The sequence below is a fragment of the Microtus oregoni genome, unplaced genomic scaffold (assembly GCF_018167655.1).
Source record: "Microtus oregoni isolate MIOR12 unplaced genomic scaffold, Mior012 000011F_ref0000422, whole genome shotgun sequence".
NCBI classification, from domain to species: Eukaryota; Metazoa; Chordata; class Mammalia; order Rodentia; family Cricetidae; genus Microtus; species Microtus oregoni.
Window position 1 is genome coordinate 49,561,820 of NW_024543070.1, and position 18,232 is coordinate 49,580,051.

Consider the following 18,232-nt stretch of genomic DNA (forward strand, 5'->3'; position numbering starts at 1 on the left):
TCCACCGTTCAAGATGTCAAGGCTGTCCACAAGCACTGTTTCTCCCGAGGGCGCACCAACTGTGAGCAGACAAGGGGGATCAAGTCAAAAGCTCAAGGAGAATGTGTGAGGTGTGGGGCTTGGCAGTGCTGCTCAGTGGCCCGGGGATTTGGGCCCCTCGGGATTAAAAGAGCTGTCTGGCCCCTGTGGAGGAGCTGGAAATGGAGATACTGCACAGGGGGTGAAGCAAAGAGGTCAGAAAGGATGCAGGCACGGTGACCACATTCTCACCCTTGTTTGCGAGGTCCAACCTCAGACACTACAGAAATAACCAGTAGTCACTCTGTGGATGATCAATTTCTGGCTGGTAATGCTGTTGCTATAAATAGGACCTATGCAGCCTCGTTTTGTAAGTACAGGCTGGTGGAGTCGACTATTGGAGTTACATAAAAACAACTGAGTGCTGATTCTGGGGACATCTGTAGCTCCCCGTGTGTGCAGACTTCAGGAGCAGAGTTACAGCCACCATACCTCTGACTCACCATCTTGCAGATGCCCAGACCTGAGAGAACAGAGGAAGTGACTCTTCGGATCACTTCAATGACAGCAGAGAATGGGCCCCAGGGTTCCAGCTCTGCACTGCTTAATCCCAGAAAGGCAGCAGCAAAATAGATCCCCCAGTGCCTTCCCTATCTGCAGAAGGAAATCAGCAGTCCCCAAGCCAGCAGAGCCCTGCTGAAGGTGAGCATTCCACCGAGCCTCACTGGCTCCTCCGCTCCACATGCAGACACTCAGAATTATCTTCACCGTATGTCACCAGCAGCGTGAATACAATGAGTACTCTGTGCTTTGGAAAAGCCCTGTGTTCCATAGCAGTTCTCCTCCAGAGAGGAAGATGAGTTTGGTGTCCTGGTATTCCTGAGCCTGTCTGTTGTCTGTCTCTGAGCGCAGTATAAGGGGGTGTGATCTAACTTGCGCTGAGGTTGCTGGGAGAGGGAAGAAAGGATGGGGCTTCCAGCCACTCCAGGCAGATTCTCAGCGCATCTCACAAATGCTGACCTTGCATTTTGGCTCCTGTCCAAACATAGGATGGAGAGGACTTGCACCGGGGTGAAACACAAGGACGGTTCCTGGAAAACAGAAAAGCACAGACATAGGAGGATAGCATGTGCATCAGATACAAAATACCGTGTGAGGATAGCGTGTGCATCAGATATAAAACACTGTGTGAGGATAGAGTGTGCATCAGATATAAAATATATGTGAGGATAGCGTGTGCATCAGATATAAAACACATGTGAGGATAGCGTGTGCATCAGACATAAAACACCATGTGAGGATAGTGTGTGCATCAGATATAAAACACTTGTGAGGATAGCATGTGCATCAGATATAAAACATGCGAGGATAGCATGTGCATCAGATATAAAACACCGTGTGAAGATAGCGTGTGCATCAGACATAAAACAAATGTGAGGATAGCATGTGCATCAGATATAAAACACCGTGTGAGGATAGCGTGTGCATCAGACATAAAACATGCAAGGATAGCGTGTGCATCAGATATAAAACACCGTGTGAGGATAGCATGTGCATCAGATATAAAACATGTGAGGATAGCGTGTGCATCAGATATAAAACACTGTGTGAGGATAGCGTGTGCATCAGACATAAAACACACGTGAGGATAGCACATGCATCTGATATAAAACACATGTGAGGATAGCATGTGCATCAAACATAAAACACCGTGTGAGGATAGCGTGTGCATCAGACATAAAACACACGTGAGGATAGCACATGCATCTGATATAAAACACATGTGAGGATAGCGTGTGCATCAGTTATAAAACATGCAAGGATAGCGTGTGCATCAGATTATCGCTGTGAAACACCGTGACCAGAGCAACTTAAGGAAGAGAGAGTTTATTTTGGCTTCTGGCTCCAGAGGCTAGAGTTCCTAACAGAAGGGAAGACATGGCCTTGTGGCAGGATCAGAAAGCTGGCTGTGCCCTGAATAGGAAGTGGGGCTGGCTATGAACCCTCAATGCCCGCCTCCAGGGACTTAGTTCCTCCCCTGCAAGGCTGCACCCCCTAAAGTTTCCATCAGCTCCCTGGAGCTCCACCCGGGGATGGAGTGTTCTAACAGATGAGCCTAGCAGAAGCATTTCTCATTCCAGCTCAACACTAAATGTCCATCTGCACTCAGCTGTGTGCACTGGTAGCCGCAGGTAAACTGTCCAGAGAGACAAGATGTGGACACAAGCCCTCCGCTTGTCACTGACACCATGCTGCCCCACTAAAGAGGAGACAAGGAGGGGTATCTGAAAGTGAGACTGGGACTGCAGGGAACAACATAGAACCCGAAGGGAAGAGTAGAGGTGGGGTGGGGGACAGACAAGTGATTGTATCCAGGTCCACCTCGTGGCAGAGACGGGTGACCTGAGGACATTTGGAGGCTTCTTCAAGATGGGCCTCAGTGGAGGTCACACCCAAAGTCAATGAGCAAGAGGCAGTATCACACAGCCAGGAGCACAAGGACTAGTGGCAGAGGAGCCTGGGTTTGTGTGACCTCTGGCAAGTCCTACACAGGACATGAGGGGGACATCAGCACCAAGTCCCAGTTGAAGGATACACACCATTCTGAGGCAGAAGTCCCACTGCCACAAGCTCAGCTGTCTCCCGTGGTTGCTGTGCTATCTATTCTATGGAGTGTTTGGGTGACTTCTCAAGAAGAAAAGGGGAAAATGGCTGTGCTGAGCTGTGGCATCAATGGCCCCAACGATACAAGCCTTCCATGTCTCAAACCCCATGAATCCCTTTGCACATGCCTGACTGGCCCACCATGTGACTTGCATTAGCCAATAAGACATTAGCAAATAGAGCACAAGCAATAGTTTGATGAGTACGTGGTCACTGGGGCTTGCCTTACAGCAAGACAAGTCCCATGTTGTAAATAAGTTGGCACACCTCATTGGAGTATGACCACAGAGAGAAACTTCAGAACACGGGGGAGGAGAGGGGCTCTTCCAGTTTGGCTGAGCTCCAGCAGAAAGCAGCCCACAGGCAATTCAGCCCCAGAGAGCAGAAGAACCACCCAGCTGAGCCCTGAGAAGAAACACTCTGTTGCATGGGGGCTGGAGATGGCTCAGTGATTAAGAGTGCACACTGTCTTACAGAGGACCTGAGTTCAACTGTCACATCAGGTGACTCACGACCTCATACACCTCCACTTCCAAGGAACTCAGTGTTCTCTGATCTCCAAGGGCACCTGTACACACGTGGTACACATAAACTCATGCAGGCTCACACACATACATATAATATATACATTTGTAGAGTTTGTTGATGTAAGAACTTGTGTTTAGGGCTGGAGAGATGGCTCAGTGGTTAAGAGCACTGGCTGCTCTTCCAGAGGTTCTGAGTTCAATTCCCAGCAACCACATGGTGGCTCACAACCATCTGTAATGAGATCTGGTGCCCTCTTCTGGCGTGTGGGCATACATGGAGGCAGAATGTTGTATACATAAGAAATAAATAAATCTTTAAAAAAAAAAAAAGAACTTGTGTTTAAGGTAGATGGTACCCAGTGACAGACAATTTAAACAAAGAGGCTGAAGATGGTCCGGGAACCTTTCCTCCGCGCTGCAAAACGAACCCAGGGTCTCCTGTACATGAGGCAAATACTCTACCACGGAGCTGTATCCTGTCTCCATGCTCTTTTTGGCTACTTGTCTCTGGAAAAGCAATCTCATTACTAAATCCGCAAATAATGATGCAGTCCACTGTTGCCTCCACTAACATTATCCAAAAAACCCACATGGGCAGGCGCTACTGAAACTGTAGTTAGGGGTTTCCAGCCCACCAAACCCAGCCATACCTCAGTTAGAAGCCTGTTTCTAGACACCAGTAAAACCAACACACACACACACTCATACACACATTCACACAATACACGCACATGCTCACACATGTTCACACACAGTCACACTCACACATATGCTTACACACACACACGCTCATATGCACATACTCACACACGATCCCACACTCACACACAATCCCACACTCACACACATGCACACCATGAAGCTTTGGCCATCAGACAGGAGGATGCATACGTCGTTGAGCAGGCTGATACTGGCAGTTCACTCTGTCTCCAGCTCAGCTCCCATGCAGTGTGAGAGACTAGCAAGACTGCATGGACGCCTGCTGATTCACTAGAGAGAGAAGAACGAGCCTGGGGATAGGTAAGAAGAGCCCTGGAATGCTAACGAGAGCTGTGGCCACCACAGAGAGCAGAGCAAAAGGAAACAAGAATGTCTGTTGGCTGCAGTTCACTGAACATCCTCCAAAGGCCTGTGTTTTAAAACCATGGTCCCCAGAGTGGTACTATTGGGGGTGGTAGAACCTAGGGCCTGGTTAGAGTTCTGAGGTGGCTGGGTGTGTCCTTGTAGGGCCTTGTGGAACCCTGGCTGCTGCCTCTTTCCCTTCTGCCTCCTAGCTCACGCTGTAAGTGGCTTTCCCTGCCACATGCTCCCCTCATGATGAGCACTTGACACACTTCCTAAAGCGCAATCAATCATCCATTCATGCCCTGGAACTTTCCAAACTGTGAGCCAAAATAAACCTTTTTAAAATAAGAGAATCATCTCAAGCATTCACTTGAGAGCCGGCCAACGTGTTGTCCAAGAGATGAAAATGATGCCTTCTTAGTTTTCCATACAGCATCTGAGAACTTTCTTATCATTTATCTCATTCAGTCCTAACAACAACCCAACGGAGTGGGCAGGTTGGGATTTGCTGTCCCTGTTTCATAAACAGAGCTTAAGTAGGGCAAGTGTCCCCTTGAGTGGACCACTGATAAAACGACAGTTCGTGGGACGGCATGGTTGTCAGGCTGACCGAGGGGGTGGTGGTGATGAAATGGCTGGGCCCAGTCCTGGCTCAGTCCCTAGGCAGACCAGTGTGGGGCTGCTCTAGTTTCTGAAAGAGGTTTAGGATGTGTGCGAGCAGGAAAGGCAAGGGATGAAGCACCAGAAACAGCAAAGAAAGAAGAGCCAGGGCCAGGTAGCTCAGCGTACCACCCTTCACCCCACACCCAGGGCATTGCTAGAGCCATGAGAAAGGGACCGTGGACACTAGCTATGGCTGGAGTAGCTGTGTGTGGACTTTCTCTCCTTTCCTTAGGGTTAAAGAGATGGCATTTATCCCCTAGGACACGGGGAGGGTCCACGTGACCTTCAGGCCAGGGTATCAGGGCTGCAGAACCAAGACATACAACCTGCCAGGGTTGCAAAACAAACTTATAAGTTTCTGGCACCTCCGGCTGAGGGACAGGGGTGGGGGGCTGGGGAGGTCTTCATCCCTAACATACTGCTCCGAGGTAGCTGGATGAAAGACTCTAACAGGCTGGGCAGGGGTGGGGTCTACACCTCTCCCCACCACAATGCACACGGGAGCATGGCTGGTTCCTTACCTGCTCTCTCCTTCTCTTGGGGACTGAATATAGTCACTTCCGATCTGCGTCAAGAGCTGTGTTGTTAAAGAGCGTTCATAATTAAACCAGATAATTCGGTCTTTAATAATCAGCCCGTTTCTCCCTCCAGCCCACTAAACCTCCCCCTCCTGTGCCCACTTCTATTTTCACCCCACCCCTCCCTGGCAGGAATTCCTTAAAGCAGCTCTGCCAGCTTTTGTCTTCACTGTTTTTCTCTTTCCAAATAGGCCTGGGGCTGACAGTGGGCTTCTCTGCTAGCTTTGCTGTTAGAAAGGATCTCTCTGAGCAAAGGTTCCACAGTGCCAGAGAGAGAGAGACTATTTGGTGGTGTGGATAGGTGTGAAAAAGACCCTGCCCAGTCACCCTCTGGCCCAACCTTCTTAATGGCCAGATGAGAAAGAACTTCTCCCCCAAACCTAAAAGACAAAGCTCCATCCATCCCTCTGTCCTCTCCAGCAGGGGCAGGGGGTAAAGATTGTTCTTCATGATGAACTGTCTCTGGCATCACCAATGAGACTCTCCCTACAGCGCCAGCCCGTGCCAGCCTTTGCCTTCTGCAGGTTGGCAGGGGCCAGAGGAAGAGGCACAGATGGAGCACTTAAGGAATGGGCACCCCAGAGATGGGTGGGAAGTGGCAAAGCAAATTGCTTTAGCTGCTCCGGTGTGTGCTGTTTCCTTAAAATACTATTTTCATCAAAAAGCAAACCACAGCAGCTGGAGAAATTTCCAAAATCCTTAGCACTCAAAGAAAAAGAAAATCTCTCTGAATCCATCCAGTCCGGGGTGGTTTCTAGGAGGCATTCGCTTACAGTTGTCTTTGCATATTTATATAAATCTTAATACAGGAAATAATTGGCTACAAGATATAAGGGGTTTTTGTTTGGTTTTGTTTTTCCTTTCTGTTCTGGCTGGAGCATCTCTATTCCATTTCTGAGGAACAGACATCTCAGTCCCGCTCAGAGTGGCCACACCCACTACCTCGGTCCTGCACTAGGCAGGGTCTGATGCACAAGGCAGAGGACCTCCCATGCATGAACCCCTCTGTCTGGACCTGCGTCCACCATGCTGCTAAAGGTCCAGTTGCTTCCTTGAAGTCCCTTCTGCAGGCCACTGCTATATGGACCCCCAGTCCCATGGGAAGCATACCTCAAAACATGATTGACCTCTTTCCCATTCTTCTCCGGGCACTGACCAGGGAGCCTCCAAACCACTTTCTAGCTAGAGGCCGCAGCTAAAGTCCCTGAATGCTCAGGTACATCTATGGACTTATTCCAACCCCTCACCCCTGGTGGGGTTCGGGGCGAGCCAGCCATGTCCCTGAGGACTTGTGTGGTCTTAGAGATCTGCGTAGGAAAAGCACTGCCTCCCTGTGCATCCAGAATCCCCATTCTATCTAGGTTTCTGTTCGCTATCCTAAGGCAGCAAACCTCTTAGTCTCCTCTCACAGACCAACCAACATAAAAGGGCCCTGTATCTCCCAATCAACTGTCTTTTCTATGTACTCTCCCCAAGATCTGGGGAATAGTTCCCAACTTCAGGGATGGAAAATTTTGCCATCACTCAAGGCTGTCAGTAGGGGGAGGCAATGTGGACATACAAAGTGACCTGCAAAAAGATGGGGTCTAGGCAGTATGCAGGAGAGAAGGGCTGCGGGCCACAGCCCTGCTTGTCCTTGCTCACCATGCTGTGACAGCTGAAACATTTTAGCCAACATTTCACCTTCTCTGTCAACTGAGTGTTACAATGTTGTCCCTCCCCTCGGAGATTTGTGTTTAACAGTCTAATGGCTTTCTGGATACCAGGAAGGAACTTGAGTGTCAGCAAATGCCGAGATGCCTTGGTTCATACTTAACCAGTACCATGCAAGCACATGCCCTGCCCTCCCCTCCCCCTGCAACACACACACACAGCACACACGCATGCCTACACAATCCATGCATAGCTCCAAATACTAGGTTTGAATCTTGACTAGGACAGAACAGAAGAACTTTTGTCCGTGTGACACAAATTAATTAGTTACTTGGAAAAGAGGAACCCCAGTTAAGGTACTGCCTCCACGAGACTGGCCTGTGGGCGTCTTCTTCATCAATGATTGATGTGGGCAGGCTCAGCCCACTCTCGGCAGTGTCTCACTTCAGCAGGTGGGCCTATGTGGTCTAAGAAAGCAGGCGGAGCAAGCCACAGGGAGACAGCCAGTCAGCAGCACTCCTCCATGCCCTCTGCCTCAGTTTCTGCTTTAGCTTCCCTCTGTGAATTGTAATCCATAAGCCGAATAAACTCTTTCCTGGTTTCAATCAGCTGTTATCACAGCAACAGAAAGCAAACCAAGGCAGAGACCATTAACTTTTAAAAGCACAAGCCATTCTGATGATAATGAAGAGGCGCCAGAAGGAGACACTGTGACCATAGCTGGTGAAGGCTGCCTTAGCCCATCACCTTAGTGGGTGATTAGGAACGGAAGACCAAGGCTGGGTGCTGGCTTGGCATATCTTCAACACTCTTCACTCCCCCTGAGTATCTACTTGATTTCCAGAGCTCCCTGTCAAGACCAGCGCCATCTACGAGGGAGTGTGATCTGAAAGTCTTTCCCACAAAACAGAACTCTGACTGGGTGATGCAGGCCACATCGTTATGCCCCAGACAAGGCCACCCTCTGGCCAGGGCTGGGAGAAGCCCTTCCACTTGCAGAGCTGGGATACAGGGATTCACAAATTACCCCCAGAGAAGAGCTCCCAGGATGGGGCCTGGGTGTCCTTGCAGGGAGCCAAAAGAAGGAAAAGGTCCCCTCATCACAAAATGGCAGTGCTGATGGAATTTCCGATTTAGATTTGGAAATGCCACTCAAAGGACAGCTTCTCACCCGCGCAATTCCACATTTCATCACGAGCCAGGCCATGAGCCTGTGTGTCCCCCCCCCCCTCCCTGCAGAGGCTGACAGGAAAAGCATCCTTCCTCAGGTCTTGATGAGCCCAGCAGGGTTGCCTTGGTCAGGGGCCATTTTCTGCCCCTACCCATAGCCACAGTCCCCACAGAGCTCACCATAACCTGCAATTTCTCCTTGGGAAAGGACAGTACCGTCGCCTTGGTGGAGGGGAAGGAAAGAGGTGAGAGCTATCCCTCTCAGACTACAGTGACAGGGACAGTTTGGAGCAGAGGAACTTATGAAACAGAAGAGAATAAATCCTTGTATAGTTACGTCACTGTAAAATGTAAAACTCCAGGCTTCCCTCGGCCTTGAGAATGGATCTCAGAAGAGCAAAGACAGAAAGCTGCTGTGGCCTCCGTGCCTGGCAACACAGGCTGGGCCCGGGTGGAAGCTACCTCAGTAAAGATAGGAAAGGGAGGTCAGCCCATCAAGGACCCAAAGCCTGGGGTTCACGAGGGCCTGCCACTGCTGACCACAGAAGTGACACCGAGCCAGGTGAGGCGCTCGCCTCTGCAACCTCACAGCACTCGGGAGGCTGAGGCACGAGGACGGTCACAAGTTCAGTGACAGCTTGGCTGCCGTGTGAGACCATAACTTGAGCAAAAATAAAACACAAAACATAAAGAAAAAAAAAAGGTGAAGCATTGGCCACAAGGGGGCGCTCACCGTGGTTCTGACACCAGCAAGGGCAGAAGGGCAGACAGGAAGGCCGCGGCTGGGGCCAGGGTTGAGAGAGGAGATCTCTGAGGAAAAGTGAGCCCCTGCCAACTGTTTCTTCTCCCAGAACTCAACAGGCCACAGAGGGTCACCAGCTCCAAGCCTGAGCGATAGCCTTCCGATGAATGAATCAACAAGCTCAAAACTGCCACCATGTCCTACATCCTGCCCCACTGCCCCACAAGAGACTCCAGGGGGCCATGTTTGCTTGGGAACTCCTCACAGGCCTGTCTGATGGCATTTTAGTCGTAAACGGTTCCTCTCAGGCCCTCCTTTTTAGAGTCTGGTGGCTTCTTGGACCTACACAGCCCATTCATCATGGGGCCCCCACGAACAGCATCACATCGGAGTTTCTTCTCTTCATAATCAAGAGAAATCAAGAGGTGGAAAAAGAAACGTCATTCTGCAGTTACTTCGACCTTGTTGAAGCTGCCCCCAGAGGAACCAAATCATCATGCTGCCAATAGTTAGCTGTTGTTTTACAATCTCGACAACTGTACTGGCTGATGACCTAGCTGCCGCTTAGAATGGTCATTTTAGGAAATAAACAACAAATTGCTCCCAAGACTCCAAAATGAAGCAGTTTTCCTAATGAGGCTAAGCAACAGGCTGGGAGAACGGGCATGCCGGATGTGAGAGGGGTCCCACAGAAGGGGGGTTTACTATGCCGGAAACATGGCACCTCCTCTTTGTCCTCAGGTTGACTCAGATGCTGGAGCAAAGGCAGTTAGAAAAAAATAAAAATAAAAATAGCCCGGCGGTGGTGGTGGTGCATGCCTTTAATCCCAGCACTCAGGAGGCAGAGGCAGGCGGATCTGAGTGTAAGGCCAGCCTAGTCTACAGAGCGAGTTCCAGACAGCCAAGGCTACTCATAGAGAACCTGTCTCCAAAATAAATAAATAAATAAAACAATCCTCAAACCAAAAATAAGTTCTGCAAGCAGGGTATGTATCTTCATCAGTCAGAGGGGAACTATGAGCCCACCCACCACCACCACCCCCACATACACAGGAAGTCTCTTCACCCCCAGTCTGTTTGACATTAGTGGTTTCATAGTGATTCCCCAAACATTTAGAAGAAACAGAAATGGCTTCACCACGAACCGTACCAGTTTCAGCAAAGTTTACAAAATCCTGGGGCTCAGTGTGTTGGGGGCTGCAGACCTCCGGTCCCTTGATTTTCTTTGTCTGGCTCAGACCCTTTGCCTGCTGGAGTGAGCAGAGTAAACAAGTTGTTTTCCTGTGCCTGCAGCTGCTCTGAGCACAAGACCCTCATGAGTTCCTGATGGCAGAGAAGTGGTTCCTGGTGGGTGTTACAGCTGGAAATCCCAAGAGCTGGGGCGTGGCTATCAGTTAAGGATCCCTACCTATATAAGCTTCCCTGGCACATAATAAAGTTGGCATTCTTGTTTCAAGGATGACCCGTGCCTCTCTCTCTCTCTCTCTCTCTCTCTCTCTCTCTCTCTCTCTGTGTGTGTGTGTGTGTGTGTGTGTGTGTGTGTGTGTATGTGTGTATTTAAACCTCCAGCCCCTTTCCTGGCTCGTGAACCATCCCGTAGCGCAGGTGTGCTACATCAATGCTCCCCTAGTTTCCACTCAACAACTGCCAAATGGTCGTCAAGGCAGGAGGGTGTCCTTACCTCGCCTCCCTTGGGGCTCTGCAGACAGGCATCAGGAGGGGCACACATACCACTCAATAAGCACGGAATGGGAGAGAGGTCCTTGTGAGCGCACAGCCCTGTGACCTCTGCCAGTCAAAGGCGGCCTCAGAGCCCCCTTTTATAATCTTTCAAAGACTTAAATGTGTGCATCCACAAAGCACCCTTAATGGAAGGTCACTCCAGCTTGCATAAAAAACTGCGCAAACTCTATCTGTGCATTCACTCAGTGACAGGCTTGTTCAATTGCCTGCCCGGGGATGTGCAAGGAACATGATCAACCCTCTCAGGGCTCTGTCTTTCAGAAAATAAACGGTGGCTTCCTCATCGATACCAGAGGACTCCCCCAAAGAGGCAGGGTACCCCTCCAACTTTGTCAAGAGAAAACGCAGCTTGATAACACGCGGCTTGATAGACTGGGTGAACACTCCCAGGCTGTGGCAGTCAAGGCTCCCTCACCCTGCAACCCAGCTGTGTGACCTTGGAAGTGACCCCTTACCTAGGCCCCGCCCTCTTGCCTGGGAGGCACAGAGGTACAGCAGTGTGCCATCACAGGCTGCAGTGTGCGAGATGAACCCTGAAGGCCATTTGTGCTCAGTTTGTGGATAGAGGCACGAACAGCAGCTACCAGAACCGCTCTGCCATGAGAACAGCTCAGTGCCGTCATCTGTCATCTGCACGGCCTTGGTGGTCCAGCTCCTTCAGTGCCAGGTGGGAGGACTTGCGCAGCACAGACAGGAGGAGCAAGTGGTGTCAGGGGCCTGGGCCAGCATCAGAGATGCTTTGCCCCCACCATGAGCCTACGATGTTGCAAGGAAGGGACCCTCTCTTGATACCAAGCCTTCTTTATATACCCACGTTCCACAGCCACATCCTAGAGACACAACCGGAGACAGAGCAGCCATCTGTCTGCTACCCAGCCTCCCTTTACAGCCCAAAGGCATTGTCCTGCCCAGGATGCCACTTAGGACCTCCCAACTGAGCTGCCCACACAGCTGTAGGAAGCCCACTGCCTGGGCACTTATCTAGCCAGGCTGGTACTTAGTAGAAATGGGCAAAGTCAGCCTCACCACTTCCCACCCAGTGCTCGGGAGAGAGTTCCAGACCAAGCCCCAAACCTAACCACCTGGGCCTTTCATTCAAGCCACACAAGATCCCAGAAGCAAACCTCCATCCAGCCCCGCGGCTGATTACTGCGTGGGTAAGGTGCCAGGGAGGCCTGTTCTGGCTTGGCCTGTCTGTAGGACTTCACCTCCCATGCAAGTGCAGTACAAATTAGACCAGACCTACAGAGCAAGCAACACTTGCCCCTGCTACTGCAGCCCTGGGCCAGTTACAGTATCCGGGGCTAACGAAGATAAATTCTGGCACCTCTCCGAGCCAGCTTTCCCATCTGAAAAGTGAGTTGTTGGTCTAAACAGTTGCCAAACGTGGAGGCCCAGGGACTGGTGTCCTTTAAGCACATAGGCTGCTTGCCAGGACGGAGGCTGCCAAGGGTGGCAACCCAGCAGGTGTGGGCAGTGCTGAGTCCTGCTGTTCCCTAACTTCTACATGGCCCCTCCTGGCCCGGGGAGTCTCCCCAGAATACCCTATGTGTTGTTCACTTCAACACTCAGGGCCACCATGTCAAGTGAGACAGGGTGAAGAGGTGTCTCCGTGACATGGAGAGTTGGGCTTGTGGGGATGACCTCTGACCTGCTGTGCTGTGGCCGCACCCAGTGTGCGGTAGGAGAGAAACTAGCTCCTCTTTCCATCAGCTCATTCAGCTGCCAGCCCAGGCTTTCCTGAGGCTCTTACTTCTCCATGTGGGGAGGAGAAAGGCACAGAGGGACACAGACGTGAACATGGCTGCTTGGGTAATGCTCTCCCACAGTGGGGGAGGTAGCAGAGCCGACAGTAGGGTGAGGAGTGAGAGAGACGTCTAGAATGTGAAACCAGAAGAAGCATCTGCCCCTGCACATCTGAGGCCACTGTCTACTCTGGTCCTGTGTCTCTCACCTGCAGCGCCTGGCTCCGGCCTTGCAGCCCACGCCTGCTGAGCGTGGCAACTGGGTGTTCGCCTCACGCTTGAAGGCAAGACTTGCTGCCCCCACCCCCAGTCCCACTGATTTCCCACTTATAGTGTGGCCACCAAGCCTTTTCCAGGGCTATCGATCTGAGTAGACAGTGGTCAGCTCATGCTCTCTTTTTGCCTCTTTATGGAACAGCAGAGCAGACAAGGGTTGTTGAGCAAGGGACCGACTCACATGGAACCCTGAGCACCCACAGGTCCCGTGTGAATCACCTCTCCTCAGTCCCATTTTGCTCAGGTGTGCCCAGACTAAGCAACGGGCAGCCAGTCACTGGGGCTCTATGCAAACTGGCTATACCGGCGGGGGGGGGGGGGGGGGGTAATTAAAGAGGCAAGGTTAAGGGAACAGGGGGCATTTGGTGACACTTGGTGGCACTTGGTCTCTGACTCAGGCTGCCCCCATTCTGGTTTGCTTCTCTGACCAAGAAAGACCTGCCCAGAGAAGGAAAGGGTCTCTTTTGGCTTACTTCCTGGTCACAGTTTATCACTGAGGGAGGCCAGGGCAGAACGGAAGCAGAAGCCATGGAGGAATACTGCTTACTAGCTTGCTTCCCATAGCTTGCTCAGCCGGCTTTCTCATGGACCTGGACCACCTGCCCAGGGATGGCACAGCACACCTCCCACATTGTCTTTATTCAAGAAAACGCCTTCTCCCCCAGACATGCCCTCAGTCAGTTTCCTTCTTGGGGTTCCCAGATAACTCTAGCTTGTGTCAAATTGACAGAAAGTAATCAGCTCACCCCTTAATTTAGTGCTCTGCCTGATGGCCTGTGGCTGGTCAGAAATCAGTTGTGCCCCACACCTCGAAAGGTAGCTAGGGACTGAGCCCAGGCTCCCTTGCACCACAACCCTGGTGTGCAAGCTTGGCAAGTGACATCTTTCCAGGCAGCGGTGCCACACCGCTGTGACAGGTCGCAGTGTTAGACCTAAACCCTGAAGCCTATGCCCTGTATCCAACCTGTGGTTAGCCATGAACATCAGCTGCCAGAACCACTGTGCAATGGCTCGGGTTCAAATCCCAGCTCGTTCAATCTCAGGTGTGAGGCTTGGAGAAGCAACTGGGAAGAGGAATTAAAACCCCACTCCCCTCCCAGCCTTTCTTGTTCCGGCTCCTCTCTCTCCCTCCACCCCCCCCCCCCCCAGTGTCCTCTTCGGAGTGATGAGAGGCAGGCACAGTGCTGCCTCCTTTCTGATCCTAGGACATCCATTGGCTTGCAGCCTCTCTCAAGGCAGTGCTGCAAATCCTGTCACCTCCCTGCCTCCCGCCCAGGACAGAAGGCGCTAGGAGCTCAGTCTCCAGCTCAGACAGGAGCGCAGCAGCAGCAGCGCAGCAGCAGCAGCAGCGGTGGGAGCGCGTTAGGACAGGCTCCTACACACCGGGCGTCTGGACAAGGATCCGAGGCTGCAGGACTGGGGAAGCGGAGGATCCCAGAGCACCCCGAGCCCAGCGCAGAGCCCAACAGAGTTGCTGCTGCATTCACCTGCACCCTTAGTAGCTGCTGCAGCCCAGGACTGCTCCGGAGCTCATCCAAGCTGAAGAGCGACAGAAAAAAATCACGAGATGGGCCAAGGGCTCAGGACTCTGTCCTGGTAGCAACAATGGGAAGAGGGAACACCTGAGGTGCCTGGGTCGCCTGGACTACACATCTGAATGCCCCTCCCCACCCTCCAGTTGTCTCGGTGACCTCCCGCCCGCGGGGCATCAATTCCTCCTCAGGTGCGCAGGAGGGGAACGCCATGGAGGCGCTGAGCAGCGCAGGTCTGCAGCAGAAGTGAGGTGGTCCCGCCAGGATCGGCGGGACCCGCGGATCATGTACGGAGACGTGTTCAACGCCACCAGCGGCCCGGAGGTAGCGGGAAGCGGCGCGCTGGCCCCCGGAGCCACAGTTAAGGCAGAGGGTGCTCTGCCTTTGGAACTGGCTACCGCGCGTGGAGTTCGGGACGGCTCGGCCACCAAGCCTGACCTGTCCACCTACCTGCTGCTCTTCTTCCTCCTGCTGCTATCTGTGGCTCTCGTCGTCCTCTTCATCGGCTGCCAGCTGCGCCACTCGGCCTTTGCTGCGCTGCCCCACGACCGCTCGCTGCGCGATGCCCGTGCGCCCTGGAAGACGCGGCCGGTTTAGAGCAGACTGAATCAGGCCCTGGGGCGCTTGGTCTTAGTCTCGAAGAGCCTCCAGCAGGAGCAGGGCAGGGTGGGCTCCAGAGTCGCTGGCCCCTGGGACACTTCGTCTAGAACTAAAAGACCCTTTCGGACCTGGAGAATAAGTGATGGCGGGAGAGCCGTTGAGGTTTGTGTGGGGTGCCTGAAAGTACTCCCCAGTCGAGTGCCCCCTTCTACCCTCTACATCGGGTCCTGCCAGGAAACCATCCAGAAAGAGGAGTACCCAGCCAGACAGGAGCCTGGCTTGCCTGGTGAGTTCCTGGCTTTGCTCACAGAGGGGCAGCAGGCACGGCAAGGGACTAACCAAGAGCTGCCTCTCCGGACTGGGCTCCCCAGCCCTATGGCTGTCTCCCTGCAGTGGCTACCACCCCTCTTGCTCTTTGACCCTGGGGATCCGATAGGGAAATAATGCAAGGGTTCATTGTGTCCAGCTCGGGTTCAACTACCTAGTTTCCTTTAAGAGCAGGGGCCCAGGGAGCTAGTGGAGGCGCAAAGGGTCACAGCTGCAGGGTCCTGCACGGGAGAGTCTGCACCTCAGGCCTCCACGGATCATGTTTCTACAATAAAATCTCACCAAATTAAACCCAGCACTGAGAACACTGATCATTAGTTGCACCATTTTGGAAAGGGAGTATGAGCGGGTCTATCTAGAGGGCCTAGACCGGAGGTATCTTCTACTGCCAGGGCCGGTCTGAGCATACCACCTCCTCCCTGGTTTTCCCCAGCATTTCACCTGCTATGGAAAGAGGGGTTTGTTTTGTTTTGTTTTGTTTTGTGGCAGACTCCAGGGATAACTGCCATCTGACCTGCTGAATCAGTTCCTTCTAACAGGACCCCATGGAGACCCTCTCTGCGAGGCAGGTCCTTCCCTCGCACCTTTGCTCTCAGAACCTTCTTGGGCCTGAAGCTTCTGAACCAGAGACAGGGCTTGGTGAAGGTAGGTCCTAAAAGGGGGAGAGGGCACTTCCTCCCAAGCAGAGAGAAGTCAGTCCCGAGAACTCCACAGGAACGGAGGACAAGGAGATAGGTCTGGGGACAGCCTTGGCTATTTTCAAAGTCAGCCTAATTCCAGGTGGATGGTTGGTTTTTGACACAGGGTCTCACAGCACTGGCTTGGAACTCATGGAGGTCTGCCTGCCTCTGCCTCTGCCCCTGCCCCTGCCCCTGCCTCTGCCTCTGCCCCTGCCCCTGCCCCTGCCTCTGCCCCTGCCCCTGCCCCTGCCCCTGCCCCTCGAGGGCTGGGATTAAGGGCATGTGCTACCGTGCTAGGCCAGGAAGTTCTTTTCATGGTCGTGTAAAATACTCCCAGGAGCTACTTGGCTTAAAGTTCACTTCACTTGAGCTTAGGAGACATTTTTACTGAAGAAGAATCTGACATATTAATCCAGTTAATTCTCAGCCATGCTGGAGTCATGGGAACCTGAAGCAGGAAAAGCACATTAGCCCCTGCCTGAATGCATACACACAGGAAGTCGGCAACATTCATAAGGGCTTTTAGACATGTTCGGATGGCCGGACAGGAGGCTCGGGCAGCCTAGGCAGGGTTCTCCACCATGCCTCCTACCCCTATCCTAGGAAGCCAGGGAGGAGGCAGGCGGTGGCAGGAAAGTTTCCAGGTGTGGGGTTGCTCACAAAGCCGGCAGGCTCTAGCTAGCACAACCCACTCCACAAGCTCCCCAGAGCATTGTAGATTATAGGAAACGGAGCCAAACATCTTCAAGCCTTTGGTAAGGATAAGCCAGCTAATCCACAGGCAATGTGGCTGCAGAGACTTCATGAGCATAGACGAGCAAACCACGAGCCCCTAGCTGGCATACCAAAATCACATGCTCAAGACTGGGGACTGGGAAGGATGGGAATATTGTGTAGAAGGGCATTCTACTACACCCCAGCGGCCAGCTTTGAAGGTGATGTGCTGAGCCAGTCCCAACTCTGTCCTGACCCTCTGGCTTTACATGCCAACTTGTCTCTCAAAAGCCATATGATCTTGTGTGAACTATTTAACCTATATCCTGTGGCCTCTTCTGTGAAATGGGTATGGTATCACCAAGCTCTGTCAGGCAGCATACTAAACCAGTGTAAAGGCCTGAACAACGCTCCCACTGAAGAATTATCAAATGCTAAAGATGGTTAAATTGAGATACAGACGTGAGGCAGCACTGCTGAGGAGAGAAGCTGACTCCCAGACAGGATGTGCTCACCTGACTTCTGTGGCCACAAGGAAAAACAACGGCTGGTCCCCTCAGAGAAGAACATGACTGAGTAATAGGTTACGAAGTTAGTCACCTGTGGGTTCCTAAACCACTATCAGCAATAGCCACAATGATGCATAGCCATTGGGACCCCCTCATAGCACCAAGGTGGCCAAAGGTGCTAAGATAGACACAAGCTGGAACACATGTCTCTAGAACATGGCTGTGGCTACTTTCAGTAGATGCTTCTGGAATACAGTCTCAGATAACTGGGCCTACATGGAGCTGGAATCTAGAAAGCAGGCCGAGTGAGAGGGAGCCCCTTGTGCCAGCACTTTCTGAATGACTCTACCTATTTCCTGGGCTGGCTGAGCAGCAATGGTTCTTCTTTACGTGGGACTGGGGTTCCCCAGGGACAGCAGGATGTGGCCGAATTCCCATCTCCTCTGCCGATATGTAAGCCAGTGGACTACAATGGGATTACAATTTAGTATTGTGGGCAGAGTGATAGGTATGCTCTCCCCAATCTGATGTCAAGGTCCTGATTCCCAGAACGGCTGCATTTTCAGGGAACTGGAGCTTCCTGAAGACAGGGGTGAAGCCCTCACGTACCCCTCACTCCCCGTAGCTGAGAAGGCTATGTGTGCACATACAGAGATGCTGGCCATCTTTGAACCCTCTTCCCAAACTGACTTAACCAGAATCTTCAAACCGGACTTCTAACTTCCTGATTATAAGAAAATAAATTCCTATTGTTTAATCTATCGAATATGGTGTTTTGTTTGGGCAGCCCATGCTTAAGACATGTGGCTATCTAGAAGCTAGACCTTGCTGCTATCCTAATCCCAAGTTGTAATGGAAACACCATGTCATGAGTGTTTGTGCTCCCCTGCTCAAAGAGCCACTGGAAGCAAAAGCATTATCAAGAAGATATTCTGACAGGGTAAGAAGGGGTGAGGGTATGGGGTTGTAGATAATGGGAACCAGGGAGAGACGATAATAGGGACCATGGGACCAAGTTCTGGAGTC

At 52.1% G+C, this 18,232-nt stretch overlaps 1 protein-coding gene across 1 annotated transcript; it reads left to right on the top strand.

Moving 5' to 3' along the window:
• The first annotated feature begins 14,346 nt into the window (after positions 1–14,346).
• Positions 14,347–17,925, top strand: LOC121453145 (small integral membrane protein 32). The gene has a single exon (XM_041659656.1). It carries the CDS (start codon positions 14,662–14,664, stop codon positions 14,971–14,973), a length of 312 nt encoding a protein of 103 aa, XP_041515590.1. The 5' UTR covers positions 14,347–14,661; the 3' UTR covers positions 14,974–17,925.
• The last annotated feature ends 307 nt before the right edge of the window (positions 17,926–18,232 follow it).